General features: G+C 41.0%; 1 protein-coding gene across 4 annotated transcripts in view; it reads right to left on the minus strand.

Moving 5' to 3' along the window:
- Positions 1 to 23,517, minus strand: part of REC114 (REC114 meiotic recombination protein) — a 57,073-nt gene that overhangs the window by 11,524 nt on the left and 22,032 nt on the right. For 3 of the 4 annotated variants that reach the window (XM_039912025.1, XM_039912024.1, XM_029064921.2), the window contains one exon: positions 2,611 to 2,694. The exons of the other annotated variant lie outside the window; for it this stretch is intronic. In XM_039912025.1, coding sequence (XP_039767959.1) covers positions 2,611 to 2,694 — 84 coding nt within the window. The remainder of the gene's footprint in view (positions 1 to 2,610; positions 2,695 to 23,517) is intronic. 4 annotated transcript variants of the gene reach the window in all.

The raw sequence follows: 23,517 nt of genomic DNA on the forward strand, positions 1-23,517 counted from the left end.
TTATTAAAATCACCTCTCCTCCAAGAGGCCCTCCCTAATTTTGGCTTTTTTCCCCTACACACTCTCCTGCGCCACCTAAGCATTTGGATCTGTGCCCTACAGGAACTCGTCATTCACACCACTATCAGTTCCACGGCACTTACGTACATATCTGAAATTTATTTATGTTAAAGTGCCTCCCCAACTAAATTGTAAGTACCTTTGTGGGCAGGGAATGGTTTTACTAGTTCTGTTGTATTTTATTCTCCCAAGAGCTTAGTAGAGTCCTCAGCACACAATTAGCATTCAATACTTACCAATGATTGACAGATTACAATAAAGACTTAAGTATAAGGATTACAGAGGCTCCTGTCCATATTTGTCTTCATGAACTCTCCAACTAGGAAAAGAAAAATGCTGGGCAAAGGAGACTCCCTACCCAATACACTCCTAACCACAACAACTGCTTCTTCAGTGCTTCTGTGTCAGCCAAGCACTTGAGCACTCATACTCCATGCTCAACTTATGAACATATCTTCATACTCTTATTTCTTCCTCCTCTCTAATTCATTTTAGTTCCTGTCTCCCTGGCTAGATTATAAATTCCTCAAGGGCAAGGATCATGTCTACTAACTCAATTGTATTTTCCCAAGCATGCAAGCCAGTAAGCACTCAATAAATAACTTTGATTGATTATCTGCCTCAGAATTGGCCTCCCCACTGAAAAAAGATGTTTCAGGAGACCTCTTGGTCCCATTATCTGTAATGGCTGAGCGTAACTTGGGCATCAAGTTTTGTGAGATTTTTGCCCTCAACCGGCATCCCTTGGTGAGGGATGAGAGAAGGAGTAGAGGGCAAGGATGGGCAGAGTGATGGCAAAGGGAGGATAGTGAGGCAAGAATGTAACAGAGATTCTGCCAACAGAACTGAAGTCACATAGGCCTACTGCAGATTTAAGCATTATGTGATCTTGACAGAGAAAGAGGGGGAGGGAGGCATTAAAAAGGAAGCTGATTTGCCTGCAAACTATGGAATCCATCAATGAATGCCACTGGTTGAGAAACTCTGTCTGAGGTCACAGCCTATTTTCCATGAGGTAACTTTATCATCTCTGAATCTGAGGCAAAATTCAAAGCAGGAATACAAACCACATTCAAAAGCTTCAGTGAGACACTGGAGATTATTATTATTACTAGTTTTAAGGCATGCTTACTGCGTGCAAAGCACTATGCTCATTGGTGGGATACATACAATCGATGGAATTTCCTGAGGGCTTCTTGTATGCAGAGCACTGTACTAAGCACTTGAGAAAGTACATTGTAACAGTGTTGGTAGCTTACTATCTACAGGGCCCTGTCCCTCATAGGGCTCAAAGTCTAAAAGGCAGGCAGAGCAGATTCTCCCTTTAACAGATGAGGAAACTGAGACCCAGAAAGGCTAAGTGATTTACCCAAGAGGCTAGTGGCAGAGCCAGGACTAGGTCTCCAGGCTCTCATTCCAATGCTCTTTTCACTCAAATGGTAATTTCAACTAAGGACATGTTAACACCAGTATCATAAACTTTCCTAAAATACATAATCCTGGGGATTAATTTCCAGGTTTTCCTGAAATATTCCATTCTTTAGGCTCAAAAGAACTGGAAAGTAGAAACTAGAACCTTCCAACATTTAAAAATGGAAAAAACATTTAAACTAGAAAAATGAAAAGGTGCATTAAAAGATTCTGAGGTGAGAAATATACATCATTCAATCAATGTTATTTATTAAGCACTTACTTCAGGCAAGGCACTGTACTAAGTACCTGGGAGAGTACAATGCAATAGATCTGGTAGACCTGATTCCTGGCCTCTGGGAGTTTAAAGTCAGGTGAGGGAGAGAGACATTAACATAAATTGCGGATGGGGGACATGCACATCTCCTCCAAGAGGCCTTCCCAGACTAAGCACCCCCCTTCCTCTTCTCCTACTCCCTTCTGTGTCACCCTGACTTGCTCCCTTTGCTCTTACCCACTCCCAGCCCCACAGCATTTATGTACATATCTGTAATTTATTTACTTTTACTGATGCTTGTCCCCCCTGCTCTAGACCGTAAGCTTGCCGTGGGTATTGAATGTATCTGTTTATTGTTGAACTGTACTCTCCCAAGTGCTTAGTACAGTGTTCTGCACACAGTAAGTGCTCAATAAATACGATTGAATGAATGAAAAGTGCTGGGTGGGGCAAGTATCATAGCATCAAAGCACTTAAAGGGAAGCAATCCAAGTGCATAGGAGACATAGAAGGGAGGGCAAATAGGTAGGGAGATGAGGGGTTAGTCAAGGAAGGCCTCTTGGAGGAAAGCCATCTGAGAGCAAGATCAGCAGCATACACAGAATAAAAATCCACCACATTTGTTCACTGGATGTCTGCACAGCACCATCAGATTTTAGGCCTTTGATTTCTGAAATTGTGTTTGCAAGACTGATGCTTTTCTCCATTCTCATATATTCTTAGTAGTGGGCTCAAAGTTTACACTTCCGCATAGCCAAATGAGTCCCATAATTTCTTCTGAGAACGTATCCATTTCACAAACAATAAAAAAAGTAGGCATGACATAAAATGGGTAAATATCATATAAATGAAAATAAACTTGCCTTTGCTGTTGAGCCAAACAACAGACAATCCATGCGTCTCATGACCTTCAAATGCTGCCTGCCATGAATAAGTGACAACCCTTCCTGAAACAGATCAAAGTCCTACTTCAGTCATACAAAATTAGTTAAAGAGTCATACAATCTGGTCAGGTCAGTTAATGCATAAACCCTGCCTACTAGAACTGGGTATTTTAAAAAAAATCAGTAAAAAGTGACTAATAACATTAGAAGGGAAGGATGGTCCTTGAAATGAATTCACAGTGAAACTGGGGGGGGGGGGAGGGGGGAGTTTCCCACGTGATCAACCTATATCATCTTATAGCACTACTTCACTTATGAAACTTTTCATTTAGGAAAAAAAAGATTAATTAAATCATACTTGAAAAGATAAAACAGTAAATCTTCACTATGTCATTTCCAGTGCACAGTGACTCATGATATGCCAAAAAGAATGCAGGGTGGGCTCTGCTGTACTTCTTATGTTTACCAGACTATAATTTTCTATTCTCAAACATCAAGGGTTGTCTATCGGAGTTTCATACACCAAATTATAGCTATTTCCACAAACATCTCAGTACAGAGTCTGACTTCTCTCCATGAACATTTTTGGGTCCTCACAGAGAACAAGATGGAAGCAATTCTCTTTTTGACACACAATGCTTCAGCATAGACCTTTGCTTTTCCATTAAGGAAAAACAAATGAAATAGATCAAGAGGGCAGCAGAGGGCATGCAAGTCTTGACAGAGGCAAAATAGTCAGCCACTCTAAGGTTGAGATGATTTAACTCTTTTTTTTAGTTCATTAGAAAACTAAACAAAATGGCCTACCTAATAACGGAGAATTTTAGATTCCAATTATGCAGCAAATGTCTCTCCTAACATAAGCCAGAGAGTGATTAGAATATGATGATGATATATGGTGGGCAAAAGCTGGAGTTACAACCACAGGGGTAAAGGCCTTGAGAAAACAGCCTTCTGCCCTGATAATCCAATCTGGGGGAAAGTTGACAATGAGGAGTCTGAGGACTGGTTCCAGTCTAGCAGAATCATACTGCTGCTGTTTCTGTTGAATTATTTTTGCTGACTATATCCAAGTGATTTGTTTCCCTGTGTGTTTGTCATTAGTCCCCCACTTCTGGATTGTGAGCCTCTGTGGGAAAGAAACCAGGTCTGAATATCTTCACACCTTTGGCCAGTGCTAAGCACAATGCTCTGCACGTTTTAAGTGCTTACTCAAACAACAGTGATATGTCAAAAATAATGTAATGAATATATGTCTTCCAAAATGAGACCGACAAAAGATGCAGACTGAAGGAGTTTATGTGCTCTAAAGGAAGAATGTCCTTTCTTGGTTAGAATTCCAAAATGCAAATATAGTCTTACCCACAAACAAAGCCAGCAAGAAATCAAACAGCACTTATCCTATCAAACCTTGACTGCTGTGATAGCCTCCTTGCTGACCACCCAGGCTCCTGTCCCTCCCCACTTCTGTCTACACAGGAGTTTAGTTTATGTTTCTCCACACCTCAAGAACCTTCAGTGATGGTCCATCCACCTCCACATCAAACAGAAACTCCATACTATTGGCTTTAGCATTTAATTATCTTGCTTCATCCTGTCTTACTTTGCTGATTTTCTACTACAACCCAACATGTTCACTTGACTCCTATAACACCAACCTACTCATTGCACCTCGATCTCATCTACCTCACTGCCGATCCCTCGCCCACGTCCTGCCTCTGGTCTGGAACTCCCTCCCGCTTCATATCCAAAAGACCATCACTCTCCCCAACTTCAAAGCCTTATTAAAATCACATCTCTTAGAGGCCTTCCCCAACTAAGCCCTCGTATCCCCTACTACTTTTCCTTTCTGCATCACTCTTGCATTTGGATTTGTACCCTTTATTCATCCCACTCTCAGCCTCCCAGAACTTACGTACATATACATTATTTTAGTGTCCGTCTCCCCCTGTAGACTGTAAAGTCCTTGTGGGCAGGGAATGGGTCTACTGTTATATTGCTCTCTCCTAAGCACTTAGTACAGAGCTAAGCACACAGTAAGGTCAAATACGATTGACTGAATGGGATTTATAGAAAAGGCTCTTAGGGCAAAGTAATAATTTCCAATTTACATAACCGAAAGTAGCAGTGAAGCAATTATTGAGGACTCAGTAAGTGCTACACACTGCACTGAGTTCTTGGGAAGCCCAAAACAAGAAAGTGATACGTACCCTGCCAGTAATGAACTTCCCCTCGAGTGGGGCAGATAAGTATAAAGACACTTACAAATAATGCAATCAAATTAAATAACTGAATGTACACCTGAATTAATATATACACATAGTTGTTGCTGATAGGTATGAATAAGTACAAAAGTATTAAATGTGGAAGATTGGTTTATACAATTTGGGATGCTGGGAATTAAACAGGAACGGCTTGTTCAAGAAGATGGGATTTCAGGGGGGCTCGGAATACGCGGAGGGCCGTGGGCTGTTGGATTTGGGGGAAAAGGGAGTTCCAAGCCGAAGTGGAGAACAACGTGAGCAAGGAAACAGTGGTGGGAAGAGTCCAGAGCAATGCACAGATGGAAGGCTAATTTGGGAGAAATGAAGAAAGCAAGATGGGAAGCAAGAGGTGAAAAGGACTGATATGTACTGGACAAAGATGACGGAATTTTGAAGCCAATCTTGAGGAGTCTTTGGGGTCCAATTCCCACCACATCAAGCAATGTAGTTTTTTAGGGGAATGGAGATGTGCTGAGCAACACAAAGAAGATGATCTCTGCAACAGAGTGTAGTACAGATCGGGAAGGGGAGACAGTGAGGCCATCTAGCGGTGATATCATAATGATAACAACAATAGCAGTGGTATGTGTTAAGTGATAACTATGTACTAAGCACTGGCGTGGATACAGGATAATCAAGTCAGGCACAGTCCCTGTCCTTCATCAGGATCACAGTATAAGAGGGAGTGAGGACAGGTATTTTATCCCCATTGAACAGAAGGGGTAACTGAGGTACAGAAATGTTATATGACTTGCCTGAAGTCACAGAGCCAAAGTAAGACCCCCAAACAATCCAGGGACTGGATAAGTGAAGTCCCTCTGTTTATTGAGCACTATGTGCAGAGCACTGAACTGAGCGCTTGGGAGAGTATAATATGGAGAGATCTGCTCGTTTGCCAATTTATTTGCATACCATAGTTGTGCTTTTCATTTATAGTGAATAGGACCATTGAAAATGTAAGAAAGCATGAACCCACAATGTAGGCAACCAACTGCTATATAAATTCATTCCTTTTTACATTCATTCAAACATATTTATTGAGAGCTTACTGTGTGCAGAGCACTGTACTAAGCGCTCGGAATGTACAATTCGGCAACAGATAGAGACAATCTGTTCCGAGCCAACAACAGGCTCACAGTCTAAAAGACGGGCTCACAGTCTAAAAGACTAAATCATTTTAATGGAACCATGGAAGTGTAATCTAAAAAATCTATTTTACATTTGTTTATGTTCAGCAGACCAAACCAATCAAAATGACCTGCAACCTTCTTTCTCTGAATAAATCCAAGCTCTTCCCTTAATCCTCTTAACTGAAAGAAAAGGGAAAATAGCCTCTTTAAATATACCACCATGATTGTTAAATTCTATCAATTTTTCCTCAAAAATCTCATGGATCTGCCATTTCCCCATAATTTCCACATCCCTAACCTTGTCTAGATCATCCCTACCTCAACAGCTGAACTATTACAACAGCCTTCAGCTCATTCTTCTCCAGTCTTTTCTTCCCATGACAGAAGATGATCATCTTCTTCATGTCACTCCCCTACTCAGAAGTCAACAGTGAATCCTAGTGAGTTGGAATAAGGTGGCCTGGTGGAAAGAGCATGGTCTGGGAATCAGAGGGCTTGGGTTCTAAGCCTGGCTCTGCCACTTGCCTGCTACATGACCCTAGGCAAGTCATTTAGCTTCTCTGTCTCTCAGTTGCTGCACCTGTAAAATGAGGATAAAATGCCTGCTCTCCTCTTCCCTTACATTGTCATCCAAATGTGGGACACACATTCTGTTCAGTTTGCTTAGGTTGCATTAATTCTAGCATTTAATACACTGCTTAACATGTAGAAGATGCTTAACAAATATCCCAATTATTCTTCACGTAGGCTTCAATCCTTTCCAGCTGCTCTCCTTATGTACCTCTTCTTACAACCCTCCTCAGACTCTTGGTTTCAGCCAAACCTGCTCATCATCCACCTTTCACCTGCCATGACATCAGACTATTATCCAATCAATCACTATTTATTTAGCACCAAATATACAAAGTGTCTTATATTAAGCCCTAGGGAAAGTACAAATTAGTCAGAAGACACAGTCCCTGTGCTCAAGAATCTTGCAATCCAAAAGGGGAGAAAAAACACAAAATAATGTACAGTGGAGGAAGAAGCATGTAAAAAGATACATAGGTTTATGAGTAAGGGCTTAAAAAGTATGTACTAAAAGTAGATATATTTCAGAATTCTATGAATGTTTCTCTTTCCTTAAGTGCAAGCTAAACTCCCGCATAATAGCTAAGATGGTAGTTGAAAGGATTTGAGCTGTATTCAGAATAACAATAATATATAACAGGCATAGATTAGACTTACTATGTGCCAATCACTGCAGTAAGCATTGCAATGGTATTTACTGAGCACTTATTGTATGTACATCACTGTACCAAGCATTTGAGAGATTACACCACAACAACATAAACACATTCCCCAGACACAGTGAGCTTGCAGTTTAGAGGGGGAGGCAGACATTAATAAAAATAAATTATGTATACATAATTGCTTTGTGGCTGGGTTACACAGAATAGAATGGAAAAAGAGGAAATGAGGGCTTAGCCAGGGAAAGCCTCATGGAGGAGATGTGCCTTCAATAAGGCTTTGAATGTGGGGAGAGTAGTTGTCTCTCGAATATGAAAAAGGAGAGCAATCTAGGCCACAGCCAGGACATGGACAAAAGGTCAGCAGCAAGATAGACGAGATAGAGGTACAGTGAGTAGGCTGGTATTAGAGGAGAGAAGTGAGTGGGATGGTTTGTAGTAGGAGAGTAGCGAGGTGGGGTAGGAGAGGACAAGGTGATTGAGTGCTTTAAAGCCAATAATGAGGAGTGTCTGTTTGATGCAGCGGTAGACACAAGATGGTGTTGCGGATCGCCTCAAGATGGCGGTGGTGAGACCAGCCTCAACCCCAAGTTAGGGGACCTGTGCCATGTGACCTGTAAAATGCCTGCGCCATTGCCTGCGCCATGTGGACTGTAAAATGGCCACACCACGTGAAACTCCTCCACCATGTGCCACTTCAAACTTTGTGCGCCACTCTCGCGCGGACCGGTCGGGTGTCACTGGATCACGAAAGTGCTTACTGATTGGTTACTGTTACTAGGTGTGCCTAGCCCCGATTGGGTGCCCTGTGCCAGCAGGGGGTTTCGCCATACCAATAAAGCTGGCAGGGTGGCCCGGGATCGGGGCGCTGCGGTCACTCGTACCCCACTGGGGTGAACGGGCCGCTCGCCACTTTCCTACTGTCCTGTTCTTTGACCCGTTCTCTCGGAGTCTTTCGTCTCTTCATCGACTAAATTAACCCTTTCTAATTTGTCTAATTTTTGTCGATAACAATGGACACAAGATAATCTGGTCAGACCTAGCCTCTGTCCCTGTGGATTTTTAATGCTTAGTGAGTCTCTGTCCGGTATGTGACTCACAATCTAGCGGATAGGGAAAACAGTTGATGAATCCCCATTTTACAGATGAAGAACTGAGACACAGAGAAGTTAGGTGACTTCCCCAAGAACACACAGCAGGCAAGTGGTGGAGCTGGAATTAGAACCCAGGTCCTTTGATTCCCAGGCCAGTCTTCTCACCCTACCATGCTCCTTCTCCTGTGAGGTGAGGAGAAGACAAATTAATTAGAAAAGATCTTCTTGATTAAGTAAGATTTCAGAAGGGCACTGAACATGAAGAAAGCTGTGATCTGTCAGATTGAAGGTGGAGGAGGTTCCAGAGAGGAGAAAGGATATGACTAAGAGGTCAGAAGTGTGAGAGTGGAGAATGAGGCAAAATAAGGTGAGCTTGAGAGGAAAGAAGTGAGTATGGTGGGGGTATAGCAGAAGAAGAGACAGGATAATCAGGAAAGAGCTGATGGAGTGCCGACGTCAATCGTCAGAAGTTTCTGCTTGTTGCTGAGAAGAATGGGTAACCACTGAATTTTGAGAAGTAAGAAGTTGTGTACAGAACAATGTTTTAGAAAAATAAACCAGGCATTCCCAAGTACTGTGATGGAGATTTAACCATTTCATTGAATCGGCCAGATGTTATGAGGATGTCTAAAGAAAATGGGTGATGTTCCAACCTGCACTAGTAAAGCCATACACACAACCATAAATTAATATTAGCAAAAGAAAGCTAAACATCACAAAGCATTCAATAAATACAACTGATAAAAATTATGTTACCTAAGTAGCACTATAAAACTGCACTCATAGACAAGGAAGTAGGAAAACAAATTGCACATCCTGGGGGAGACTGTCAGAGCGCAGCAGCAGTGTGATATCCAGATCAAAAGTCTACAAAGCTAGTGTTGTCCAACCTTCTCAGCTGTGAGACTTGGACTCAATACTGGCATTATTTACAATCAGCTCCTTGAGCCATTCTAACAGTGTCACTTATGAGGCATGCTTAGTAACAAATTAAGCCTGGATTATCTTTCTAGAGAAACGTTCAGGGGACGTCACGCCCCTCCTCGAAAATCTCCAGTGGTTGCCTATCAACCTCTGTCTCAAAAACTCCTCACTATTGGCTTTAAGGCTCTCCATCACCTTGCCCCTTCTTACCTCACCTCCCTTCTCTCCTTCTACATCCCAGCCTGCACACTCCGCTCCTCTGATGCTAACCTTCTCAGTGTGCCTTGATCTCACCTGTTTCACCGCCAACCCCTGGCCTGGAATGCCCTCCCTCCTCAAATCCGCCAGTCACTCTTTCTCCATTCCAAGCCCTACTGAAGGCGCCCCTCCTCCAAGAGGCCTTCCCAGACTAAGTCCCCTCTTCCCCAGATCCCCGTCTTCCATGTCACCTCGACTCAATCCCTTTGCTCTTCCTCCCCCTCCCCACCCCAAGGCATTCATTCATTCAATAGTATTTACTGAGCACTTACTATGTGCAGAGCACTATACTAAGCGCTTGGAATGTACAATTCGGCAACAGATAGAGACAATCCCTGCTCATTGACGGGCTTACAGTCTAATCTGGGGAGACAGACGGACAGAAACAATAGCAATAAATAGAATCAAGGGGATGTACGCCTCATTAACAAAATAAATAGGGTAGTAAAAATATACACAAATGAGCAAATGAGCACAGTGCTGAGGGGAGGGGAAGGGAGAGGGAGAGGAGCAGCAGGAAAGGGGGGAAGGGGGGGGCAAAGAGGCAGCAGAGGGAGCAGAGGGAAAAGGAGAAGCTCAGTCTGGGAAGGCCTCTTGGAGGAGGTGAGCTCTCAGTAGGGCTTTGAAGAGGGGAAGAGAGTTAGTTTGGCAGAGGTGAGGAGGGAGGGCATTCCAGGACAGTGGGAGGACGTGGGGCAGGGAACAACGGCGGGATAGGTGAGAATGGGGGACGGTGAGGAGGTGAGCAGCAGAGGAGCGGAGCGTGCGGGGTGGGCAGTAGAAAGAGAGAAGGGAGGAGAGGTAGGGAGGGGGCAAGGTGATGGACAGCCTTGAAGCCCAGAGTGAGAAGTTTTTGTTTCGTGCAGAGGTTGATAGGCAACCACTGGAGGCTTTTAAGGAGGGGAGTGACATGCCCACAGTGTTTCTGCAGGAAGATGATCTGGGCAGCAGAATGAAGAATAGACTGGAGCGGGGAGAGACAGGAGGAAGGGAGATCAGAGAGAAGGCTGACACAATAATCCAGCCGGGATATTGAGAGCCTGTACCAGTAAGATAGCCATTTGGATGGAGAGGAAAGGGCGGATCTTCGTGATATTATAAAGGTGAGACCGGCAGGTCTTGGTGATGGATTGGATGTGTGGAGTGAATGAGAGCCAAGTCAAGGATGACACCAAGGTTGCGGGCTTGAGAGACGGGAAGGATGGTCGTACCATCCACAGTGATAGGGAAGTCCGGAAGAGGACAGAGCTTGGGAGGGAAGATAAGGAGCTCAGTTTTGGACATGTTTTAGATAAGGAGCTCAGTTTTGGGCATGTACAACACTTATGTACATATGTATATATCTATAATTCTGTTTATACTGATGCCTGTTTTCATGTTTTGATGTCTGTCTGACCCCCTCATCTAGACTGTAAGCCTGTTGTGGGCAGGAATTGTCTCTGTTGCTGTATGTACTTTCCAAGTGCTTAGTACAGTGCTCTGCAAACAGTGAGCGCTTAATAAATATGATTGAATGAATGAATGAAATGACAAGACAAGACCATGGACAATGAAGTTACGGAATACAGTTAGTCTCCTAGCATCAGAACTACACTCTCAATCCAGCTCTTCTGGGTGGGACTGGTGAGGAGGATGAATGACAGCAAGAGGCCCAAATGACTGCGGTATGAAGAGCTGAAACTGGGAAACCTTAAGCAAGGAGGGACAAGGAAATCTTTTAAAGACTGTGTGTACATGTGGAGAGAATTAAACACACATAACTATAAGTTTTAAAAGAAAGAAAAAAAGATGACATAGAAGAGACACATTCATACCCTTCCCACTCCACCTCCACCACCCAGATGATTTTCCCTTAGCTTAGCAGCAGATATACAGTGTGGCTAAGGCCTCTTCTCTTTATAGCAGGACAGAGGAGTTGCTGTTACTCTCAGAGATTTCTAGTTCAAGGGAGCTGAATGCGGAACATCCCCTGGAATCCTGGAAACTCCAGGGAGCAGTGGGAGCAGTATGAGCAGGCCGTTAAAGGCAACGATGCACAAATCGGATGTATCTTCCTTCTCTTAGTTCCCTGCTGTGGCCAGTTGTCCCGTGACTGCACAGAACTTCAGAGCAGGCCATAAATTTGACCATTCTGATTTAAAGAAGTACACATCTTTTTTTACTATCATTATATGAAGGGGGTATCTGAAAGCAAAAATATATAAACTGCAGTGGGCATCATAAAAAAAGAATATGCATCGAACAAAATCCCAGGGCAATCTTTATTATTAGTGCTATTATCCAAAAACCTGGTCTAAAGATAATGAAAGGAGTTAGCTGTGGTTATGTGAGTTATGGGTTATGTGGTTAGTTGTGAGTTAGCTAATGAAGTGAACACAATGGGTTTTAAAAAGAGGCAACAGTTGAATCAGAAACCTCTGCGCTAATGGTATGATGAAAGTACCTGGAAACAGGGCTCATTTTCAAAGATGGCACACTCTAAAATATACACAGGAATAATCCAAACTGGCAAACGGGTAGATGTAATTTCTCATTTCTCACACAAACATTTATTTCTGGCATGTATCCTTTAAGAGCAGGCCCATTTTGCTGCAAATATGATCCACTTTCTTAATAAGAGCCTGAGGGTCATGCACAAGGGGATTCTGTTGGTTTTTATGGACATTGGCACCAGGCGATTCAGTTGTGTACATTAGCATTCAGAAGGGAATCAAAGCTAGGTCAATACAATCAGAGCCAAGCACTTATTATTGAAGTCAGATGTACAACTCTGATTTGTTTTGTGCAGTCTACCTCAGGGATAAAATTTAGACAATCTTTGTGAATGCCACAATTCAATTCTGTATTACAGGGCACTCTGTGTAATTTGGACTGAATTATTTCATTAAAATTAGACAAAGGAATCCTTTTACCATTGAACAAAACTGCACAGTAACTCACATAATTTAATTTCTTTAATATTTCATAGATTCTTGATGATCTATGTTTAACTACCTATTCTGCCACTAATTTCCCATTTTCTTTGGGAAGAAAACACCTAAAAGGACAGTGTTGAAAACATAGTGACAATTTCCTCCAGGGACTTTTAAAGAGGAAAGGTTATTTTTTTTTCTTTCTCTAAATGAACAAACATCCTTCAAGGAGGGAATTACATTATTGTCGATTTTCATTTGTCTTATGTCACCTATCATTTTGTGAACTTCAAATGTCTTAGCTCTAAGTTGAATTCAAAAAGGCTACATTTTTCTTTATGACTGTAAAAGAATGGTCATTTCTGAGCATTTGTTAAATTATAATAAATAAATTGTTAAATTATAACTACAAAAAGAACCATATCATAACCCTCATTTGAGTGTTCCAAGTCATAGAAAAGAGTCTGTATCTTAGTCCTATGTTGAGCACTTCAAAGTACTATGAGTAGAATGAAAACTTAAATTTATGTCTGAATGTCTCCACAGAGAAAAACCACACAAAAGCTGACACAAAATCTTCTGGAAATTGAGAAATTAATGATCACTGAAACAAACTGTGCTAGCACCCCAAAATATACATTACAACAGTGCTCTTACCCTACATGAATAACCCCTTAAGAGTACCCAACCATAACCATTCACTCACCGGTCTTCTGGAACAATTAAAGTTAATATGATCAGTAGCCTACTGGACTACAGAGAACATTTTATAAAACCGACCATCCATACACATCCTATGAGCACAAACAATTTACTGCACTAATCACCATACAGTTCTCTATGAGGTTTTTATTTTGTTTTGATAAATGAAGGAAATACATAGGTTTGAGTTATACTTGGGTCTTGACACAAATCAACCACATCAAGACTGCCCATGGTTAAGACCAATTTCTGGTCTCCTAAGTGCATTATTACTGCCTCTTACATTCACTTCCAGTCATTTTTAGTCACGTTCAATCAGCACCATACAAATATTTTTAAAACTTAATTTTCAAATTTGTAACATTTAAGAGTGAACCTGTTGAGTTGGGTATAATGCTGTTTTGCTCAAAACAGTTTTGGACAATCCAGAGATTCATTACAAAAGGAAAAGAATGAGCAAAAGGAGGGGAGGAAATGGCCTCATCCTGGCTTTCTCACTATCTTTCATTTCTGGAAAATAAATATTACTAAAAAGACTAGAGCCTTAGAAGAAAATAGAGAAGAAATGTCATGATATGGCCTTGCCTTTTAATTTAAACTGCCTACCAGATGGAGCATTTTATGTCCCAAATAAAAATATTTATAAAAAAGGGAAACCATTAAACAGAGGTCCAGTTTAATATCAGCTCTCAGGATATCATCTGTCTCACTACATTTCTTATTTATGCAATCTTGCAGTAACAGAGCAGCAGGTACAAAGGATTGGAAAAAGCATTTTCAACCTTAGAGTACTGAGCTGCATGCAGCTAAACAACTCAGCTGGAACCACAGACCTTCCTTTGAGGTATAACGGGCACTGGAAAGGTACTGGACAAAACAGAGTGCTGAATATCTGACAAAGAAAAGGTACTGGCTGCTACTAGATGGAAGGACCAGAGCTTGGGGGCAGACTGAATGGGTCCTGCAGATGTTAACTTCAAAGAGAATAAATGAGTATGGCAGAAGTTCTAATCAAGTACCGAGCAAGTTCAATATTTTTTTTTCCTCAATTAAAATTACACCTGGATTGACAAATCTGGGCAAACAAGACATAAATCAGTATTCAAAATATCACAATTTACTTCTGAATAGTTGTACATCTCAAACAATCAAATGTGTTGCTATTGACTGTCCACCAAATACTTGATTACAGAGGAGACATTTTCTATGTAAAGACAGTTACAAAAGTGAGTGATAGGTGTACTTAGTGCTGCAGAAAATGTATTTTTAAATATATTCTAAATAATTCATCATAACCAAGCTGTTCTATGTGCTATATAGCCTGCTATGAAGAGGCATTCTGATTATACTCCTCACAAACAGTATAAAGCATTCAGTATAAACAAGAATGTCAAACTCTGAACAGAAAACACAGTAGCCACAAACCAAGACAATGCAGAAAAAATTGGTTATATAAGAGCTACATGCTTTAATTGATCTGAATGTGTAAATCTGTGAAGGAAATAACATAATTTGCTTAAAAATTAAACTCAAATTCATTTAAATAAATGTTTTCTAAGTTTCCTAATGTATTTTTCAAGAACCAATAACTAAAATGATCTCGCTTCAGGATTAATACATTTCAAAAGGGTAGATGTAGCTTAGAGGGGAAGTCCTGCCTCAGAGTTTTTCACCTTTTCCGAAGACAGCCAATAGTTTCAGTAAGTATACTTCTAGACTGTAAGCTCATTGTGGGCTGGGAATGTACCTACCAACACTTCTGTGCTCTCTCCAGTACTTAGTACAGTGCTCTGCATTATATATCACTGATTGACATATACCACTGACTAAAAACCAAGTCCATAATCATTCATTCATTAAATTGTAAATATAATCATACTTCCTATAGTTATATATATAAAATATATAGTTATATATATAATATATAACTGCTTTCATCTAGGAATCTAAGAGTGCTTTTTCTAGGCTATCCCAGGTGAATACACAGATACCATGATAACAGAGTTAGAAATAAACTCTAGAAGTTGAGATCACCCATTATTGGTTATCATTTCTTTCTCTCTTTATCAATTCCTGTTAGTCAATAATATTTGTTGAGCACTTACTATGTGCAGAGTACTGAACTAAGCACTTGGGAGAGTACAACAAAATTAGGAGACATGTTCCCTGCTCATAATGAGTTTACAGTCTAATTCTATTTCATACTTAAGACCATGAACCCCATGTGGGTGGGACAGGGAGAGTGTATGACAACTTGTATCGACACCAGTACTTAGTACAGTGCTTGACACATAGTGAGTGCTTAACAAATGCCATAAGTATTATCATCATTAATCAATGGTATTGGTCGAGGGCTTATAGGGTGCAGAGCACTGTAACAGCACTTGGGAACATGAGAGCACTGGCAGGCTGATCCCTGCCCCCAAAAAGCTTACAGTCTATAAGAGGATACAGATATTAAAATAAATTAAAAATAGGGGAAATGGTGGAGTATATGGATATATACCCAAAGGCTGTGGGGCATTGAAGTATTTAAGGGGTACACAGGCATTTGCATATCTTGACAAAGGAGGTGGGGGGAGGGAAAATTAGGGCTTAGTGAAGGAGGACTTCTTGGAGAAGATGTGATTTTAGGAGGGTTTTGAAGTCGGTGATTGTATAACTAGTTGGTATGCTTATATATCCCTTCCTAGTATTATCCGTTTCATTATCAATCAGCAAATCGATGGTATTTATTGAGTGCTTACTGTGCAGAACAATGTACTGAGTGCTTCTATTACTTCAAAAACCATGCATTTCCATCAAACAAGGAGGGGAGGTATGTGTGAAATATTGATTAAGGGTACTTTTCTGCTAGCTGGGTCCCTCCCACTGAGCAATCTACAAAATGATCATTTCTCAACCTGAATCTATTTCTTCTAATAAATTCAGACAGATTAAGGTGGAAAGACAGGATTTACCTTAAAAGGAAAAGGATCATTTCCCTGCAGCTGCAGTGTGGTGGGTAAATGAATACTGCAACTAACCTAAAAATGAAGCAGTATTGAAATATAAAAAATAAAATAAATCCTAAAATTGTTCTCATTTCCCAAATAGGGTCACATCCACTAAATGGCAAACTGATCAGATTTCTGTGTTCATCTGACAAATTCTGAAGTTGCAAGCAAGGACTAAATGTGTTTTAATCACTGATTCAGAGGCTTCTGCAGATATTTAACATGACGACTTTGAAATGATTTTGCCTTCACACAGGGATGATATTGTTCATTATTATGTCAGAAAAACTGGGGACTTATTTCAAAGAGGAGATTGTAAGAATATAGGTTTGTTTGCATAATTATTAAATCTGAATCCTAAATGGCCCCGTGCTGAAGTCCTCTGCATAAGAAATTGTTAGCATAGCAAGTTCTGATTTGAGAAGCCAGATTTCAAGAGAAGAGCTCATTAAATACTTAAAGCTCATGGAAGTAAATCTGCAATCTGAAATAGCACAGGATATATAATGAATACCCACCAATTTTATGTCTCATTTAGAGGAGCTCCTACAGGGCAGGGAACGTGCCTACTAATTCTACTCTATTCTTCCAAGTGTTTAGCATGGTCTCTGAACTGAGTAATCACTTAATAAATACTACTGATTGAAATGAGGATAGTTTGATAACTGATGGACACCCAGTGGTTAAATTTAGGCAACCTAGGAAATATGATTACAAATTCTGATAATTAAAGGAGTGTTAATTCTTCTTGAGTAAATAAACTGGGCATTTGGAGATTTGTATGAAAATTTAAACATTGTTTTGGTAGTATGAATTAAACTCAAATAAATGCTCCTCTTAATTTGAATGGCCAGCACATGGTCAATTAATTCACGAACAGAAAAAGCTGGTCTTGGTTCTTCCACTACACATTTTCTTTCCTTTAGAGGAACTTTCTTTTATGATCAATATAATTTGCACACATAGGACTCACTAAAGAAGAAATGGACCCCAATAATTGGATCATGAAGTAAGAGACTTACCACTTGGATTATGAGGAGTCCTAATTAAACCAGAAAATTGACTTTTGCTATGTTTATAGTCTTTAGTTTAATCAAATAGCCCATCTTATTCTTTGGGTAGATGACTTGAAACTCTTAGTCATAGGAATTAAACTCAAAATTGAATGCTGAATCTGAGTTCTACTTTATTTTGTAAAACAGTTTAACTCCCTCCTCAGTCCCCCTGCCTCCCCCATCCCTTGACCCCAATGACCTGGCCATCTATTTTATTAAGAAAATTAACGCCATTAGGTGTAAGCTCCCTAAAATCAACGCTGCCCCTCCTCTGCCCCTCCCCCTTCCGGGCCCCTCTTCAACTCTCCCATCCTTCCCAGCAGCATCTCTAGAGTAGATCTCCTGCCTCCTCTCAAATGCCGCCCCCTCCACATTTGCATTGGACCCCATTCCTTCACACCTTATCAAAACTTTCACCCCTTCCCTCCTTCCCTATCAGCCATCTTCAACCGTTCTCTAATGGCTTCTTCCCCACAGCTTTCAAACATGCCCATGTCTCCCCTATCCTAAAAAATAAACCCTCCCCCAAGTTATCTCTCCCTTTCCCTCCTACCATTTCTCTCCTAACTCCTTGAGCAAGTAGTCTACACCTGCTGTCTCAAATCCTCTCCTCCAATTCTCTCCTGTACCCCCTCTACTCTGGCTTCCATCCCCTTCACTCCACAGAAACTGCCTTCTCAAAGGTCCCCAAAGATCGCCTTCTTGCCAAATCCAATGGCCTCTATTCCAGCCTAATCCTTCTAACACTTTCAGCTGCCTTCGATACTGTGGACCATCCTTCTCCCGGAAATGATATCTAACCTTGGCTTCACTGAACCTGCCCTCTCCTGTTTCTCCTCATCTCTCTGGCAGTTCTCAGTCTCAGTGGGTGCCTCATCTGGCTCCCACCCCCTAACTCTGCGTGTGTGTGTGGGGGGGGGGGTGGGTTTCCTCAAGGTTCAGTTCTGGGTCCCCCTCTATTGTCCATCTACACCCATTCCCTTGGAGAACTCATTCATTCCCATGGCTTCGACTACCTTCTCTATGCAGATGATACCCAAATCTACATACTCTGCCCTGATGTCTCTCCTTCTCTTTAGGCTCGCATCTCCTCCTTCCTTCAAGACATCTCTACTTGATTGTTCTTCTATCACCTCAAACTTAACAAGTCCAAAACAGAGCTCCTTATCTTCCCACCCAAACCCTGTCCTCCCCATGACTTTTCCATCACTGTAGATGGCACCACCATCCTTCCCATCTCACAAGCCCATAACCTTGGCAGTATCCTTCTCTCTTTCAACCCACAAATTCAATCCATCACCAAATCCTGTTGGTCCTACCTTCACAATATCGCTACATCACTAAAAGCCGCCATTCCTCTCCATCCAAACTGCTACCAAGTTAATACAATCGCTCATCCTATCCCACTTAGATTACTGCATCAGCCTCCTTGCTGGCATTCCAACCTCCTGCCTCTCCCCACTCCAGTCCATACTGCACTCTGCTGCTCGGATTATCTTTCTACAGAGAGGTTGAGGACATATCACCCCCTTCCTCAAAAATCTCCAGTGGTTGCCTATCCACCTCCACAGCCAACAAAAACTCCTCACCAATGGTTTTAAAGCATTCCACCATCTTGCCCCCTCTTACCTCACCTCTCTTCTCTCCTTCTACAACCTAGCCTGCCCCTTCGCTCCTCTAGTGCTAGCCTTCCCACTCTGCCTCAATTTCGCCTGTCTCATCACAGACCCGACCTGCCTCTGGACTGAAATGCCCTCCCTCCTCAAATCCAACACATAATTACTCTCCCCTGCTTATTGAAGGCACATCTCCTCCAAGAAGCCTTCCCAGACTAAGCCCTACTTTTTCCTCATCTCCCACTCCCTTCTGTGTCACCCTGACTTCATCTCCCCTCCACTCCTGGCCCCACAGCACTTACGTATATATCTGTAATTTTATTTATTTGTATTGATGTCTGTCTCCCCCACTCTAGACTGGAGCTCACTGTGGGCCAGAAATGTCAGTTTTATTGTTGTACTGTATGTTTCCAAGCGCTTAGCACAGTGCTTCGCACACAGTAAGCGCTTAATACAATGGGTGCACAAGATTCCCCACTGCACATATAATGGCCTATTATAAGCAATTTTTCAAATTCAGATCAACAATGAATGTTAGATGGATGCAGCTGAGAAGCATAGCTCATGGAAACAAGCTTCACATCATTCAACACCAGGTGTTAGAAAAGGGTAAAGGAGATGAAAGACATCCATAATACCAAATACTAAAGTAAGAAGTTCACTGATTTAGTTTCTGTCAATTATTTTTTAAAAGCATCTTTCAAAATAATTGACATAAAATGGTATTTTAACATCAATGTTTCATTTTAGCCGCTATAAACATACAGACTTCTTCCCAATCTTTTACTATATTACAGAAAACTGTAAATGCCAAATGAAAGATTCTTAATCTACTAATACGGTGATTTAGTTGAGATATGTTCTTTATTCTGTGCTGGTTTCATGCCTTTGTATTTGTTGAAATCAAATTGAATATAAGACTACACTGTGAAATATGCTTTTATGGTACATCCTCAGTTACAAATGCTGAACAGAAGGGAAACATTTCTTCACCTTTGAATATTCCAACCTCAAATACTCCTATTTTCCACTCCCTGCTCCCATCACTAGAACTAAGGAAGTCAAAATCTCATTAGAATGTGTCACCTCCCATTGTATGGGTCAACCTTCTTAGGCATTGCATTTACTACTGTTGTAAGAATGATGTAGCTGTAAAGTAATAAGACTTACCTTATTAAGCACAAAATATTTAAACTCACAAATTGAAGATAAAGATGTAAAGTACATGCATTGTACTCACTGAGTGAGAACTGAGTGACACAATGCAAGAAAATTAGATCACAGCACACCATAGCACACGCAGTTTTCCATAAAGCAGGGAATGTGTTCTTGCCAAACCTCACGTGACGGAAAGCTCAGGCAGTAGAACTCACTCGTTCTGAAAAAGTGTGTGTGTGTACATGTGTGTGTGCATGCTCATGTGTAAGCATGAAGCAGCGTGGCTCAGTAGAGAAGCAGCTTGGCTCAGTGGAAAGAGCCTGGGCTTGGGAGTTAGAGGTCATGGGTTCGAATCCAGGCTCTGCCACTTGTCAGCTGTGTGACTGTGGGCAAGTCACTTTACTTCTCTGTGCCTCAGTTCCCTCATCTGTAAAATGGGGATTAACTGTGAGCCTTACGTGGGACAACCTGATTACCCTGTATCTACCCCAGCGCTTAGAAAAGTGTTCTGCACAGAGTAAGCGCTTAACAAATACCAACATTATTAAGCAACACCAGAGCGCACTGTAACCAAGCAGGCTTGCATTGTTGAATGTACATTCCAATTCCATAACAATGTACTAACCAAAAAGGACAGAGAAAATTCATTTAAGGGTAGAACTGAGTATATGCATTAATCACTTAGAAGGGGTATATATTGTTTAGTCATCTTCTGGGTCACAAATGACAGGTGACAGTGAGAATGCCACCATGAATCTGTCAAAGAGAATTTTTTGATCACTTTTCCCAGGAAAATACAATAGTATACCTTGTCTAGTCCCTAGCTATTTAGCTGAGCATTGCTCAGACACCAACGGTAAAGAGGGGAAAGGGATGCCCTACTGAAGGTAGGAACCAAGCTTGAGTTATTTTGTAATAGTGGTGAAGGTTTGTGTGGAACCATTTACACTCGCTCCCCATATTCAGTTCCCTTATGTTCAGTAATACACAGTACAAGATGGCTACAAGAAAGAACTGATATAGTCTGTGGTTACTGAACAGAAAACACTTCTGACTTCCTCAGCAGCAGTGTACTCTTACCCACTTGGTAAGCCATCTTTGAGTCCCCGTTTTCTTGTGACAACCAGCAGGAAGTCAAAAAAATGAACAATGAAAGTAATCGACACCAGAAGCACTCCAGAGGGGTGTGGGGCTTCAAGGTTGCAACACAGGTCAGTGGAAAGGTGAGCAGAAAGGAGGCAATGAAAGGGAGATCTAAAACCCATCAAAGCTTCCTCCAAACACCCTGGCTCACCTCTCCATCTAATGCTTGATTTCTGCTGCAGAAGAGGGTGGAGTTCCAGTGTCAGGATGGAAAGCAACATGCAGTGGAGTGTTCAAGGCCTGAGACAGGCAACTCCCTACTACTCCGACAATGTAGGTGCTGGGATTCAATTTTTTGTTGCTTGGGCAATTAGACCCTTGATTTTTTTCACCCACGCTAAACACCTCTGGGTAGCACTATTGCACATAGCAAAACCACGCACACAACAAAAGAATTTCAAAAACTCATTAGAAATAGCTACTCTGCAACTCGTATGGGAGTAATAGAGTTCTACTTGGGCTGGAAACTAGAAATCTGGCTTGACCTGGCTCACTTTAGACTCTGCTTGACCCAAATGAGACCTATTACTGATCAGAGCACCATACCACAGGTGCTGCCAAGCCAAATGTGCACATGCCAAAATGGAAGAGGTCTGGGAATTCATACAGGGTTAGTTGCTTTGAGTGCAGAACTGCCCCACCGACCTAGAAATCCTTGGGGCAACTCGCATATATTGCAACTCTGTCATTAGCCCTTGTTTAGAATAGTAGTAAATATTTATACATTTTTGCATACTTTTCATGCTATCGGTTTGTTTACCCTCAATTAGACTCAAAGCTTCTTGAGAGCAGCAACCTTGTTTTAGACTTCCTCCTCTTGTAATACCTCACTGCATGTACACTGCATACAGTTGGCACTAAATAAATACAACCCTTAATTATGTTTAACCTATATCTTTCCTTTAATTTAAGGCCATTTCCTCTCATTTGACATGAAAAACTACACCTCAAAAAACCCTTTCAATAAAATGATTAAGTCACTACTAAGCTGGCTCTTCTCCAGATCAAACAACCCTATTTCCTTTAACCTTTCCTCATAGGGTCTATTTTCTCTTTCCCTTTAAATCATTTTGTTTCTCTACCCTGGAGCCTAAGAAAAAACAAAGTATTCAGTTGGTAGTCAAATAAGAAATCAGCTCATTTGAGATTAACTCCTGAAAAACCACCTTTTCTGAATAAGCATTTATGTACCTTAAAAGAAACCCATTTTTGACCCTGGGGAACAGAACAAATACAAACTGGAACAACCTTGAGTGACTATGAACAACACAACCAGAAAATAAAATTACATGCTTTTAATTCCACTTTTCAAAGGAATATTTTAGAAGAGAACCCATCACATGAAGATAAGGAAATGTACTAGGCATCCAAAGGCTATAGAACTCTGAGATATGTTACCCAGGATAAGCATCTAGCTGCACACAATTTGGACAGGGGATAAGTGAAAGTCTAAATTGAAGTAGAAATTATTTTGTTCTGGCCATAAAAGAGTAAGGGAGGTGAGAGGGCCATGTTTCTATGTTCTCTAAATGTATGAACTATATATTGATTCATTTGCACCAAAACCTTAGCTAGCATAAGCAATAGGAAACTCAGTATTTCAAAAATTAAGGCCAACTACTTCTAAGCATCTTTATGCACAATTTGGGGAGAAAAAGTTACCCTTAGAATCGGTGACAGATTATTTTGTTTTTATTTTTATTTCAAGATTTTAGTTCATACATAATAGGTGGAATAATGCCCATACATGTAACCTATTAAGTTATCCCAGATACTCCCTATATGATTAATACACTTGTTTTAGTTCCTGAATCAAAACATTTGGGTTTTTTTGTGCTTTTATAAACTTAACAAAATGGGATAAGGAATCATCTCTAAGGATTGAAAACAAATGCATTAATGATGTTGTGAGCACTTTGCTTCACTTTGTTTTGAAGTGGCAACACCATGAAAATGTAGATCAAAAAGTGACAGATCCTAACAGATTTAACCTAACAGATTTACTACCATATTATTAAAACAGAGGTACATGGATTCTCTGCTCTCCACACATACCCTTCAGGTGGCAAACTGTAATGTCTCAGAAAGGCCAGAGGTTATTTTTTCCAAGAACACAGAGTTCCAATGGCTCATCTCTCACGTCGAAGATAACCCTTTTGGCCATTCAATTAAATTATCTGACTGATACACTACGGTAAGAAAACTATACACTTTTGAAAGAAAGTTCTTGATTTACCATTGAATTTCTGAGTTCCCGAATGGACTCTAATTTGAAAAACTGAACGGGAATGTTTCACATTGGAGTCCATACAGCCTGTTCCCAAGTGTGATGGGAAATATACTTTGCTATAATACTTAATAAAGGAAAAAAATGTTAAGGGTATTACTCTTCTAAGGTCAGTGAC

Source organism: Ornithorhynchus anatinus, chromosome 5 (assembly GCF_004115215.2).
Source record: "Ornithorhynchus anatinus isolate Pmale09 chromosome 5, mOrnAna1.pri.v4, whole genome shotgun sequence".
Taxonomy (NCBI): domain Eukaryota; kingdom Metazoa; phylum Chordata; class Mammalia; order Monotremata; family Ornithorhynchidae; genus Ornithorhynchus; species Ornithorhynchus anatinus.